The sequence below is a fragment of the Panulirus ornatus genome, chromosome 47, assembly GCF_036320965.1.
Source record: "Panulirus ornatus isolate Po-2019 chromosome 47, ASM3632096v1, whole genome shotgun sequence".
Taxonomy (NCBI): domain Eukaryota; kingdom Metazoa; phylum Arthropoda; class Malacostraca; order Decapoda; family Palinuridae; genus Panulirus; species Panulirus ornatus.
Window position 1 is genome coordinate 20,442,682 of NC_092270.1, and position 14,758 is coordinate 20,457,439.

At 40.8% G+C, this 14,758-nt stretch overlaps 1 protein-coding gene across 14 annotated transcripts in view; it reads right to left on the minus strand.

Moving 5' to 3' along the window:
• LOC139763652 (uncharacterized) overlaps nt 1-14,758 on the minus strand; it is a 235,881-nt gene that overhangs the window by 43,860 nt on the left and 177,263 nt on the right. For all 14 annotated transcript variants that reach the window (XM_071689932.1, XM_071689930.1, XM_071689931.1 and 11 more), the window contains 2 exons: nt 8,202-8,426; nt 964-1,777 (listed from right to left, as the gene is read on the minus strand). In XM_071689932.1, coding sequence (XP_071546033.1) covers nt 964-1,777; nt 8,202-8,426 — 1,039 coding nt within the window. The remainder of the gene's footprint in view (nt 1-963; nt 1,778-8,201; nt 8,427-14,758) is intronic.

Genomic DNA, 14,758 nt, shown 5'->3' on the forward strand with positions numbered 1-14,758 from the left:
CTTACAGATAGGGATCCTGAGCCAGGAAAGTAAGTGAACACATACAAATACAAACACATACTCAACAAGACCACTCATGCCAAAGATGGAACTTCCATACTGAAAACACACAACACTTACACTTCATTTGTCTGTATCCATTGCATAGACCACTGCACAGAGACATGCACATGATGCACCACACACTTCTTGACCTGTGGTCCTACCCAATGGACATGAACAGCTTCCTGACTCCTGTAGGAACCCAGTGAAACCTTGGATAGTAAACTAAGGTAAGGTACGTACCCTTTAAATAATTCATGCATGATGTATGAGAATTGTTTAAATACCACTATCTGTACAATGCTATAATGTACTTGGGGCCACTGTAAAAAACAAGGTAACAGCAAAGAGAGGCATACGTTATCACCACAAAGAGAATCATAGAAGACGTAGTTTCAAAACTGAATGAGTTGTTGGAGATGGGTTGTGCCTGAGGTCAGTTGTCAGTTCCATCTATAAATCTGTTCTGGTTTTAGCCCATCCATTTTTTTCTGATAATTTTTCTCCACTTTCCAGCAGTAAAAGAAGGGTGCATTTAACTACAATATGGTCAGAAATAATCATACATATCAAAAGATCAGGCTGCTGCCAGGAACCTGACAGGAATATGACAACAGTTTACACTTAAACAAAAACCAAGCTACAGTTACTGACATCTTCCTTCTACATGCCTTACTTTCATATAAGTTTGCTAATTCCTGCATGAGCAGGTGGCATCCAAAGCTTATGGCTGAGGCTTAGAGGAAAAAATCCTTACTTGGCTCCCTCTCTGTCCATCTGTAAAGTCAGCGACACAAAGGAGATAAGCAAGCAGTTGAAAAAGTTGCACTTACCCTCCACTCCTCCTAACATGTTAATATCATAATACTAACAGATGACCTAATTCTAAATTTGTAATAAAACTTTAATGAGTAAACTTACATCAATATTAAATGTATCCTGAATATTCTTCATGAGGTGTTCCTCAAACACTTTGTTACACCCTCTTGCCTCTTCGTCAACTGTGGATGACGTTCCTTCTGTACCTGAGGAGTTTCTGACTAACTTATCCTCTGGACTAGTAAACACACACATATCTGCTGACTGTTCCACTTTGTTCTTTGTCACTGAGCTTATGAAGCTGTTGTGCACCAAATTTTGACTATTTTCATAAATATTTCTTGTTCCATCAGTACTTGTTGATATCACTTCACTGTTAACTGAATTTAAATGACTCAATGCAGAATCCTCCCCATTTGAACTGACTTGTGAAGAGGATAATGAATAATTTGTATCATTGTTCATTTTGTTAATTGTCGGAGAATCGCCTAAGACTGATCTCTCTATTCTTGGAGATCTTGGGGGTTTTGGAGGGGCTGGTGATTCAACAGAATTTGAAGAATCAGACTGTGAATATGGACTTAGGTTCTCTTTGTTTTTTGTATTTTCCTTTGGTGTTCTGGGACCTCGATTTTTTTTTCCATCACTTAATCCTCCCTGAAAATCTGATATAGCCATTCTATTTTCAAAGATTTCACAATTATCCCTCCTATCTGTTCTTTCCATTCGTTCTGTCCTTTCTTTACCCACAATAGTCTTGATTCGAGTCCGTGGACTCTGTGGCATGGGATATGTAAGGTATGAAGGACTAACATTTTCGTATGGACTCTTTGGACTGCTTGGACTTGGGGAGTGAGATGGAACCTGTAATGGGGCTGGATTTGGGAATGGTGGGTAGCTTGGTAACGTCCCACTTCTGAAAGAGAAATGTTGAGATCATTAATCCAATAGGGCAATTTTGCAAATATATCGTTTCATAAGACTAATAAAATACATCTTTTACAACATAACATATAACCAAAAGCTAAACCACCATAGTCACACATCAGGCTTCAGGCCCCTTATGGATCCATCTTTATTTATATCACATTATTATTCATTCTCATGAGCCAGTTTTCACACAAAGTAAAGAATGGTTTCAAAATGAACTCCAGATACACTAGTCATTATAAAAATTTCTGATGATTTTAGGGTAACATAATCTTGAAAATAACTGAATTTTTTTTTTATAATTCTTAAAGTTATTTTATCTACGTAAGATGGTTCCCTAAAACTCAAAGCATAGGAAACAAGTACAGCAGTATACAAAAAGAATTAAGGGAATCCCTTAAAAAAACAATCAAAGGTGTAATTAGGAAAGCTATGAGAAGAGTAGGAATATGGTTTTTTAAGTCTAAGAAATCACTTTTCAGCCTACAAAAAGGAAACTTTAAGAATATACATACTTTAAAAATGTTTAACAAACAGGCTTGTCTGAACACAAAATAAGGACGTTATCGACACTCTGTACTGTACATTTCATACTTTATCCACCGTATATCTGAGCAATCAAAACAATGTAGACTAGGATCTACCATATTGACAGGTACCACCAATAATGGCACAAATTAAATTCTCACCCCTCTTAGAGCCAGAAAGCAGCTGTTCAAAGGATTGGTGGGATGGTGCGTCCTAAGTTTTCAGTATGAAAGCTCAGAAATCGATCGCTCATCCAAAATCCTTCTTCTGACCAGTGTACACAAAAAGAGTGAAAACTCTTTATTCCACATCAAAAAGCTCTTCATTATAGGGTGGACAGTGCTTGTAAAATGTGTTTAGGCTCCTATGTCTCTCTACGATTAAAAGAATCAAATCTGATGCGGGATGTATCCCTGGCAAATTCATAGAGAAATGTGAGTTCTCTGCATAATCAAACCCTTCCAACAGTTCACCAACATTTTCATCTCAGAAAATAGGAATGTTTAATTTTCTTTGCAAAATCCAAGCTTTGATTCATGAGCAACAATGGTTTTCAAGAGTAAGAGTAGAAATCAAATGTATACACTGCAAATCTATCAGTAACATTAAATGATTTTGACATTAGCAACTGAAAAAAGGCCAAGATGTAAACTTTCGGTCTCAACAGTGCAAGGTCACAGAATGCCACAATAATTGTCCATAATATCAGATCAGAAGCACTTACATTAATGTCTGGATAGTCATACATAAAAAAATCTATTACTATTTAAACAGGATAACAGGTGCAACCTGGTTTTGGGGGGAGATTCATATTCTGCTAAGATATGAAAAAAAAATCTGAGACTTGAAGTATTAAAACAACATGTGTACTACAGATAAATGAATGAATAAGGACACACAGAGATACACAAAAAAACAACCAGTTCTCTGATGACTATAGTCCATAAAATGCAGGTAAAGGTAAACAGAAAACAAATGGATAATTACTTTTAAACAAAATATATCGAAGCCAGAAGAAACAAGGAATCACAGAAAGTCACACACTAATCTTTTTTAAACTTTTATGACAGAGTGTGCTCCATTCCTAACAAAAAGAGATACATGGATGGACTGTGTGTTCCTGGATGTGTTCCCACAAAAGGTGATAGAGAAGCCTGATTTTAAGACAGGCATGAAGCAAATATAACTCAATGGACTAAGAATTACCCAAGTAAAAGGGTAAAGGAGATACATGTTAGAAGTGTTCTTGCTCAGTGGGTTGGGATCACCAGTGGCATGCTGCAGCACTTAAGTCTCAGGCCTGCTATTATCTTTTCTATGTGAATAACTTACCAGTCGGACTGGATCCACATTTGAATGATTGTATGCTTCTAAAGTCATGAATGAAGTAAAGAATGACCAGACCAGATTTGCACTAACTTACATACATAAGGAATATTAGCAAACTTCAGCGCTGATCAAATACATGGTTAATGAAATTCAACCAAAATAAATAAAAAATGAGGATGGTATTCAGGGAAAAAAGGCTTCAGTATGATCATAATCAGGCAAAAAACAAACTACATGAATCTATATATGGAATACCTGAGAGCTGACACAGTAAACCAACCTGTCACCAAAACACCACACCAGAACCAACCTGTCACCAAAACAACACATCAAAATTATCAATTTCCTTACATCAAAATAATGGTTCTCTCTCCTTCTTCTATATATATAAGTTTAGTTTCTGCTACTGAAAAATGTAAACTGGTTGCTTTAACATTAGGAAGACACAATGTAATGTGATTACTCTACGGCCATTAGGAACGTGAAGGTAGGGTGTTGTAATGTCCATTTCTATCTCTCTAACTATGAGTTCTGAACTCTCAACCTTCTCATGCCTTTACTAGCATCTAGAACCAACCCAACCCCTATTCAAAAGGCATCTTTTCCACCACTTCAAAAATTGTACAAATAATTGTCTGATTACTTTCTTCTTCTTCTCATTTCTTTTAACATTATATGCATTTCTTTCTTGGCCTAGCATCAACATGAACGTCTGTTAGAAAGCAGACTTTTTTTCTGAAAGAAGAATGATTCAGTTTTCTACTTCTCCAAGGTTTAACACTGATATTTTCTGTTCCAACATTCACTGTCATACACATGCTTCCAAACATGAATTTCATATGATAATAAACTAAAACCATCCTTAGGTGTTTCTGTTATAAACAGAACATGTAAACTATTTCTTTGAAAGAAAGTAAATATATCCTCATTACCCTAACTGGTATAGCCCCGAGAATGCAACCAGCTGAAAACTGTACTATGAGTGGGCAGCTGATCCACCAACATGGTACCTTCTTTCTGTCATACATTTTTCTCCTGTTTGCACAGCAGGGTAGATACTCATCAAGTCAATTTCTCTACTTAAAATCATATTTCAGCTGTCAACTAGTTTAGGAGTTTAAATGGATGGACAAGTCAACTCAGTCAATAAGAAACACACTTATTCATCCTCTATCATGCAAGGAAGTGTGAGCAAAGCGAGCACAGTAAGGAAGTCTTCCATCATTCATGCAAGATATGTGGCTCTTCTTGGGGAAGGGCAGGAGCAGGACAGTGTTACTCAACATTATATATCCATCTAACACTCCAATATAAGAGATCTAGGACACAATGTGAATGTTCTAAAGCGAATACTATTACTGCTTCAGATGAATGAAGCTTGATATCACGGGCCATTCACTTTAACACTTCATTAACCGTACGAACAGTGACAAGCTAGACACAGTGTTATTAGTATACAGGGTGGATGTTCAGCACTAGAGGTCAGAGTAAATACTGGATTGTCATCAAGAAATGGTTGGGCCGGAGTTTGTCTGAGTGTTCCAATATTACAGAGTACTCTACTGTTCTCACCATCAATCTTTCATTTTTTCTTTCATACTATTCGCCATTTCCCGCATTAGCGAGGTTCTGTTCTTAACGTTCTCACCATCAATATAGTCTATAATATGGAGAAGACCCAACCTCAGCTTGAAACCAGCAGATGATGTTACCCACCACATAAGCTTTCAGTCTACCTAAACAAACGCAGAACTGCGAGCAGAAACTAACCTACCTAATCTCTTTACTGTAACTTTCTATTTTGACATCCTTTCAGCCACAGACATATCATTTACTTCCTCAAAAACAGGTGTTTGGCAGCCTTTTGAGGCTAATGGAAAACCATTTCACCAAGTATATGACCCATCTGACTCAATCTATGCAAGTAAGGAGTCTTTAGAACGTATAATCTCTGGAATGACAAGCTGACTTCTATAATACATGTCTGCAAATGTCCCATAATACCGTAAATATTTCTGACATTTCTTCTTATATGTATATCTTTTGCATCAACTTAATATTTTCTAATGCATACATGTTTGTGTGGTAAGTTATGAAACATATAAGTTCACTGTGAAGCAGCATCACAACAAACATTTTCTAATCATTATATACTATTGCTCACCAAATCTAATGTCTACAGCCGAGCCAACATCATATATGGTGGTAAAAAACTAGCAAAACCATTATGTGGCACCATGTTGCTAACATTTCTATCTATCTATATCTCTAATGCCCATTCCCTTTGTGAACTCCCCATCAAGGGGGTGGTCATGGCAAAAGAGCCTCCGCTTATCCCTGTCTTGACATACCTCCTTGCATACACCATACCAAGCATTCTTCTCCCATTTCTCTCTTCCAGTACTCTTCATAACATTTCCCCATGTCACCCTGTAGGTGGTCTTACCCTTTAATTGTACTATCATACACTCTCCTTGTAAACTCCCTGTCTTGCATTCTTTCCACATGTCCAAACCACCTCACAGTATTAAGTTTCACCCACTTTCTCACTTCACAATCATTTCCTTTGCAAATGCAGCCACACCAAATCTCTCATACACCCCCTCCCTACTCGCACCACATCCTCCTCTCAAATAACTCATTTCCACAGCCTGGATTCTTGGCCTCTTTGACTCATCCCTTGCCCACAGCTCATTAGCATAAGTCTAGGTCAGCAGGATATGGTGTCCCTTTATCCTTTCTTCACTTACTTACATCTTTACCCTCCATTGCTCTATTAAGGGACCCAATGACTCTTCTACCTTGTACTGCTCTCTCACTTATATCTCCCCCCATATCACAAAATTTACCTAAGATAGTTTCCAAATACTTGAATTCTGTCACCTCTTCCTACCATTCTCCCCACACATCTAAAACAGTTTTGTGAATTTTCGTCAATCACTCTATAGGGCTTTGCTAAATTTACAATCTCACTATGTTTCCTTTTAAACACCATTACTTTAATTTTAGTAGCATTTACTTTCAATCATCTACACTTACAAACATATAAGAACACTCACAACCTTCTGCAACTCCTCTTCACTCTCAGCAAGAAAAACAGTAACATCTGCAAATAGGCTTCTCACTAGCCACCAAACCTCACCACCACACTCCACTTCTACACCCCTTTTCCCCTGTTTTGTATTCATCTCTCTCTATCACTCCAGCCATACATATATATACATATATATGTTAAAAAGCCATGGTGACATAACACAGACCTACCTCAAACCCACATGTAAACCAAAACTTTCACTCAACTCTCCATCCACTCTTACACATCCATTTCTTCCTCTATGGCAGGTTTTCATTACATCTAACAGTTGTCCCCCTACCCTCATATATCTTAAACAAATCTCATAAAACATTCCACTTGACTTTGTCAAAAGCTTCGTCCAGATCCATAAAAGCCACATTTACGTTTTGTTGCATAATTTTCCACAGCCACTCACACCAAAAAAATCTGGTCTACACCGAAACCCCCTTGCTCCTTACTTATTCTGCATCAACTCACCTTCATTACTATATCAATCAACACTTTCATAACATTTTTCCTCTTTACTGACTTTCTCTTTGCATACATATTTGCCATTTCCTACATCAGCAAGGTAGCATCAAGAACAGATGACTGAGCTTTAAAACAGAAAAATCCTCACTTAGCCCACTTCTCTGTTCCTTCTTTTGAAAAAGTAAAACTGACCTAATCCCTAAAAATACATTCTTAGCACCTTCTCTATATAAAGGAAAAATAATTGCCTTCATACAATTCCCAGGCATAACCTGCTTCCAAGTTAAATTACATATCAAATACATCCACTATCACACTTTCTCCTCCATTTTTCAGCATTTCAGCTGTAATCCTTCCCACTTCAAGTGGATGGGATTTCAGGCCCTTAATATCTATGTTACTTACTCATGCTCATGGTACCTCTGCATTCTTATGGTACACATTTGGAAAAACCCTGCAATATCTCCAATGCATAAATTGAAATGCATGTCTCCCATCTGCTCCAGATAATAAAGTCTGAATGATTTCAATAATTTCTAGCAGTTTAAGTTCCTTAAAAAAACTCAATTCAGGCTATAAATTATTTTAGTCTCATCAACTGCTTCACACTCATTCCTCCTCCACCGAAAAACTCAACCTTCCAGCTGCCCCAACCACAAACCCTACCTGCCAGCTTCTCCACCAACAAATTCTTTTTGCCTGCTTCCCCACCAACTAAGTCCACCTGCCAGCTTCCCCATCAACAAACTCTTCCTTCCTGCTTTCCCACTAATATACTTAAATTACTAGCTGCCCTGCCAGCAAACTTTACCTGCTAGCTGCTCCATTAACAAACTCAACCTACCAGCTGCTCAACCAACAAAGTCACCCCACCCACAGACCCACCAGCTAAACTACCTTAGTTGCAACCCTATCAATACAAACATCTTCCAAGCAAGTCATTACATTCCTTCACTCTGTCAAAACCAAATTAAAACAATCTGCATATATAATCACATGCACCAACCTTGTGAGTGAAGTAGTTCGTTGGATTGGACTTGTGAGATCTGGCTGGTCAAAACTGAATATGGCGTTGAGTTCGTCTTCAGAGGTTGTGGGTGCCCTGAAGGTACCACTGGTAGTGGGCGTAGTGGATGAGGTGGGTGTAGAGGCTGAAGTGGATGTAGATGACAGAGCAGATGGGGAGGAGGGAAGTCGCTTGTCTCTGGGTAGTGAGCCGTTTGTCTTGATCCTGCAAAAAATTAATTTGAGGATTTTTATATAACCATAAAAAGGAACTTGAATTTACCCATCTCCCTCAGAGGCACAGTTCAAGACATACAGTTAATACAGCATGAGCAATATTCATGCATGAGCATTTTCTTTTATACACCTACAGAGCAACTGTAATGTTGTATACAGTACTGAAAATCTTTTCAATAATATTTCAAATATATTTTACAAGAAACCTTTTCCTTTTCCCTCTAATAAATGATAAACACAGCATTCACTTGACAAAAACTTTACAAAACATACCATATCCCTACAAGATTATGAAAAAGAAATACACAGTTAAGATTTGTGTGAGCTCCTTGTACAAATCAACACCAACTTAATCTAGTAAAATGACTGACACACAGTGTTTCCATACCCACACTTGTGAAGGGGACTGACTCTACTTAATATAACTCCAAACTACCTGGTATAATGGAATGGCAAACATTTGGTTAATTCTACTTTTACTTTAGTGAAGCATTCATCTTTGACATGTGACTGCGTGAAAATTTGGTATACACCTCTGCACTCTATGAAGGTTTTAAAAGCTACGCTACCTATGTTCTTGCTGACTTTTGATTTTCTTCCAACTTAATAACTAGTTATCAACTGTTGAGGATTGGATCCCATAAACTTTTATTCAATACATATAAAAACATATTAGCACCAGTATATCAAAAGGGATGCATTATATGAAGAGCAAATTAATATCTTAATTCTACATGAAAAAGTGAAAATCATTACAAATTTCTCAAAGTACTATGCCAAAAGAATTGTGCACAATCCTTTAAGCAGAAAAAGTTGAAGGGTGTTCCATGGAACACTTGCATCACCTGCAATGCAAAAGTTTCTGGGAACATATCAAAAACGCCTGCATCAATTTCCCTCGCCAAAGATGGACTTTCTTCAAGCTATATACATATGCCAAGATGAGTCCCAGGTTAAAACTTTTAATTACGGATATAACTAAATTAGAATTTACACTACAGTTGCAGGTCTTATGCCAATCAGACAAATGTATAATGTTTTGTAAGTATCTAATTCTGGCTTTTCAACTTATGACCTAGGCTGCTTTGCAAGTTAAACCTTTTCGAAAGTGGTCTAACTCTGGAAAAATCCAAACAAAAGTTTTGGCCTCACACCAATCAATTCTTAAGATTCTAAGAAAAAAGCATATAAAGTTTCATGAGTATATGATTTCCATTTTCCATTTTATGACCAAGGTTATGTTGCAGATTAAAGTGTGACTAGCGACGGATTATGATGATGGATAAGGCAATCCCTAAGGGTCTGCAATGAGATCCAACTTACTCCCATCAGAAACAGAACGTAAGAACAAAATGAATCATTTAGAGAAGGCCTCTTAAATATCTAATAAATACCAAAATCTACAATACATAATGATATTAACAATCAGCACCACAAGCAAAATCAGTGAACTGAAAAAAGAACATAATCAAGTATAAGACATAAGTAAAATACAATGTTGCTCTCATTTACACTCCTAATTTCTTTCTTCTTTATAAAGTCACCCGACTGTAACAGTCCAAGTTTTATATAGTCTTTTTGAAGGTTCAAAGATACAACCAGTGCCTGGTTGGGGATGGTATAATTTTGTGAGGTTACTGCAAAGTAACAACCACTTTCTACGAACACAAACCTTAAACACTATCTATCCAGCTATATCTCTGATGCCTCTTCCCTCTGGGAATTCCTATCCAGGGGTTGGCCATGGCAAAAGAGCCTCCAATTATCCATCCTTACATGTCTCCTTTGCATTTTATGCATTTTTCCACCATTTCTCTCCATCCAATGCTCCTCCACTCTTTTCCCCATGTTGCAGATGGTCTTCCTCTCACCATCTAATCACGCTATCATACACTCTCTTTGTAAAGTCCCCATTTTGCGTTCCTTCCACATGCCCATATCACCTCAAAGTATTACGTTTCACCCACTTGACACTCAACAGTTCATTCCCTTTGTATTCCCTGCCACACCAAACATTTCTCTCTCCATAATATCTAATCATGCCACATGCTTTTCTCAAATAGCTTACTTAAACACATTTATCAGAATACCTCACTGAGGCAGTTATCAACCTGGTAAAAGATAACATTTGTGATAGTAATAAAAATGTTATGTAAATCAGGAAAAGGGGTGATGAGATTACAGATATACAGCAGGCAAAGTTCTATGTTTTGACCTCTAGAACCACTAAATTCCTATATACAGAACACCACACACACTGACGATAAAACGGAGATGAACTAAACAATATTGACACAGCTGGTGTCTGTTTTCTGTGAGCCAGTAATCACCTGCAAGATAAGACTTCTTTCTGTGCATCGATCCACCACGCTGCAAATAGATAACTTCACCACTTACCAGAGACATTGAGACAACAGGTCCATACAATATGCTTGCTCTGTGACCAGACTTTGATATTGTATTTGTGTAAAGAAAAGCAAATTTCCCTTGGATTAAGCCTGAATTTTGGAGTCATCCCAGAAAGTATAAAACTGACACACACAACTCTCTGCCACAAATCAAAACTTTTATAAAGAATTATTCAGCACCAGGACTAATTTCACTCATAAGGTGCTTCACCACCACAGTAAAACCTTTAGGGGCACTTGATAATAAACAATATCTCGATGTCATGATATCAAAATGTAAAGAAATGCTCATGAACAAACAAAAAATATATATATATATATGTCATACTCAATGACTTTTCAAAAGACTTCAACAATCTGAATATAAAAAAACAGAAAAGAAGCTGTCAAAAATGGGAATAACTGCTGAAGTTGGATGATACATCCACAATACACAAACAGATCACTTCTTTCTTTCTCTTTTTGTGGACATGAAAATTTCTTTGGTAAATAGTTCTCCAACAAACAACTTGACCTACAACGTTACTGTTTATCACCTTCATGTACAGCAAAGATCTAAAGTACAAAGATCTAAACACAAATGCAGCTTGAGATCATCAACTGCAGATACAAAAGTAAGTGTGAAAATCTTCTTTGTATCTAAACCCACAAGACTAAGAGTCATACAAGGCCACAGATAAATCTTAAGTGATATAATATTGAGGAAATCTAAATGATAAAGACCCACAGAAATAACAGACAAACATTATCAAATCACAAATGTGACATCAATATCTAGGGAGTAATTACTTTACATGACTATGAAAGAGGACAATTAAATGTATCCAGCAAACCTTCAAAATACGAAGGCAAATACAATATTGAGACCTTTAGAAATATCTTTACTCTTTAGAAATGAAAACACTGTCTTATTACCTTTCAAAAAAAAACAAATGCAGACTCAGGGAAGAACATTCACAAACCACACGAGTATTCAAAAATTCCAGAAAGTCTGATTCCAAATCTTTCCGCAATTCTTTACCTAATGGTACAATCAAAAGGAAAGTGAAAGTCATATAATAACTCCAATGAAATCTACCGATGCCATAAACACAATACGAGAAAACAGCATAAATATCTGAGACCTGAAACTGCTAAACATTGTAGCTACATATACCATAAAGGTTACAGGCCATCCGATGGAAAAGTTTCAAACTCAATGAAGACCGAACCCTCCTAAGCTCCTTCAACAACCAGACCAATTGAACTTCTGAATCATGAAATCATGTACGTTATAACTACCTTATAAAACACCTCGTAACAAGAGCAGAGACCTGCTGGTCTGGAGGCCAACGGCAGGCTTGTGGGGGTAACAGCAAGTCTGGGAAGGTGACAGCAGGTCTAAAAGGGTAACAGCAGGTCTAGGAGGGTGACAGCAGGTCTAGAAGGGTGACAGCAGGTCTAGGAGGGTGACAGCAGGTCTGAGAGGGCAATAGCAAGTTTAGGAAGGCAACAGCTGGTCTTAGAGCTTAAAAACTCGTCCGGGAGGGAAAAAGCTGGTCTAAGCGAGCAACAGCAAGTCTGGGAAGGCAACGGCTAGTCTGTGTGGGCAACAGCTAGTCTGAGAGGGCAATAGCTAGTCTGGGAGGGCAACAGCTAGTCTGAGAGGCCAACAGCTAGTCTGGGAGGGCAATAGCTAGTCTGGGAGGGCAACAGCTAGTCTGGGAGGGCAACAGCTAGTCTGGGAGGGCAATAGCTAGTCTGGGAGGGCAACAGCTAGTCTGGGAGGGCAACAGCTAATCTGGGAGAGCAACAGCCAGTCTGGGAGAGCAACAGCCAGTCTGGGAGAGCAACAGCCAGTCTGGGAGAGCAACAGCTAGTCTGGGAGGGCAACAGCTAGTCTGGGAGGGCAATAGCTAGTCTGGGAGAGCAACAGCTAGTCTGGGAGAGCAACAGCTAGTCTGGGAGGGCAACAGCTAGTCTGGGAGGGCAACAGCTAGTCTGGGAGGGCAACAGCTAGTCTGGGAGGGCAACAGCTAGTCTGGGAGAGCAACAGCAAGTCTGGGAGGGCAACAGCTAGTCTGGGAGAGCAACAGCTAGTCTGGGAGAGCAACAGCTAGTCTGGGAGAGCAACAGCTAGTCTGGGAGGGCAACAGCCAGTCTGGGAGAGCAACAGCTAGTCTGGGAGGGCAACAGCTAGTCTGGGAGAGCAACAGCTAGTCTGGGAGGGCAACAGCTAGTCTGGGAGGGCAACAGCTAGTCTGGGAGGGCAACAGCTAGTCTGGGAGGGCAACAGCTAGTCTGGGAGGGCAACAGCCAGTCTGGGAGAGCAACAGCTAGTCTGGGAGGGCAACAGCTAGTCTGGGAGGGCAACAGCTAGTCTGGGAGGGCAACAGCTAGTCTGGGAGAGCAACAGCTAGTCTGGGAGGGCAACAGCTAGTCTGGGAGGGCAACAGCTAGTCTGGGAGGGCAACAGCTAGTCTGGGAGGGCAACAGCTAGTCTGGGAGGGCAACAGCTAGTCTGGGAGGGCAACAGCTAGTCTGGGAGGGCAACAGCTAGTCTGGGAGAGCAACAGCTAGTCTGGGAGGGCAACAGCAAGTCTGGGAGGGCAACAGCTAGTCTGGGAGGGCAACAGCTAGTCTGGGAGGGCAACAGCTAGTCTGGGAGGGCAACAGCCAGTCTGGGAGAGCAACAGCTAGTCTGGGAGAGCAACAGCTAGTCTGGGAGGGCAACAGCTAGTCTGGGAGGGCAACAGCTAGTCTGGGAGGGCAACAGCTAGTCTGGGAGGGCAACAGCTAGTCTGGGAGAGCAACAGCTAGTCTGGGAGGGCAACAGCTAGTCTGGGAGAGCAACAGCTAGTCTGGGAGGGCAACAGCTAGTCTGGGAGGGCAACAGCTAGTCTGGGAGGGCAACAGCTAGTCTGGGAGGGCAACAGCTAGTCTGGGAGGGCAACAGCTAGTCTGGGAGGGCAACAGCTAGTCTGGGAGAGCAACAGCTAGTCTGGGAGGGCAACAGCTAGTCTGGGAGGGCAACAGCTAGTCTGGGAGGGCAACAGCTAGTCTGGGAGAGCAACAGCTAGTCTGGGAGGGCAACAGCTAGTCTGGGAGGGCAACAGCTAGTCTGGGAGGGCAACAGCTAGTCTGGGAGGGCAACAGCTAGTCTGAGAGGCAACAGCTAGTCTGGGAGGGCAACAGCTAGTCTGGGAGAGCAACAGCTAGTCTGGGAGGGCAACAGCTAGTCTGGGAGGGCAACAGCTAGTCTGGGAGGGCAACAGCTAGTCTGGGAGAGCAACAGCTAGTCTGGGAGGGCAACAGCTAGTCTGGGAGGGCAACAGCTAGTCTGGGAGGGCAACAGCTAGTCTGGGAGGGCAACAGCTAGTCTGGGAGGGCAACAGCTAGTCTGGGAGGGCAACAGCTAGTCTGGGAGGGCAACAGCTAGTCTGGGAGGGCAACAGCTAGTCTGGGAGGGCAACAGCTAGTCTGGGAGGGCAACAGCTAGTCTGGGAGGGCAACAGCAGTCTGGGAGGGCAACAGCTAGTCTGGGAGGGCAACAGCTAGTCTGGGAGGGCAACAGCTAGTCTGGGAGGGCAACAGCTAGTCTGGGAGGGCAACAGCTAGTCTGGGAGGGCAACAGCTAGTCTGGGAGGGCAACAGCTAGTCTGGGAGGGCAACAGCTAGTCTGGGAGGGCAACAGCTAGTCTGGGAGGGCAACAGCCAGTCTGGGAGGGCAACAGCTAGTCTGGGAGGGCAACAGGAGGTCTGGGAGGGCAACAGCTAGTCTGGGAGGGCAACAGCTAGTCTGGGAGGGCAACAGCTAGTCTGGGAGGGCAACAGCCAGTCTGGGAGGGCAACAGCTAGTCTGGGAGGGCAACAGCTAGTCTGGGAGGGCAATAGCTAGTCTGGGAGGGCAACAGCTAGTCTGGGAGGGCAACAG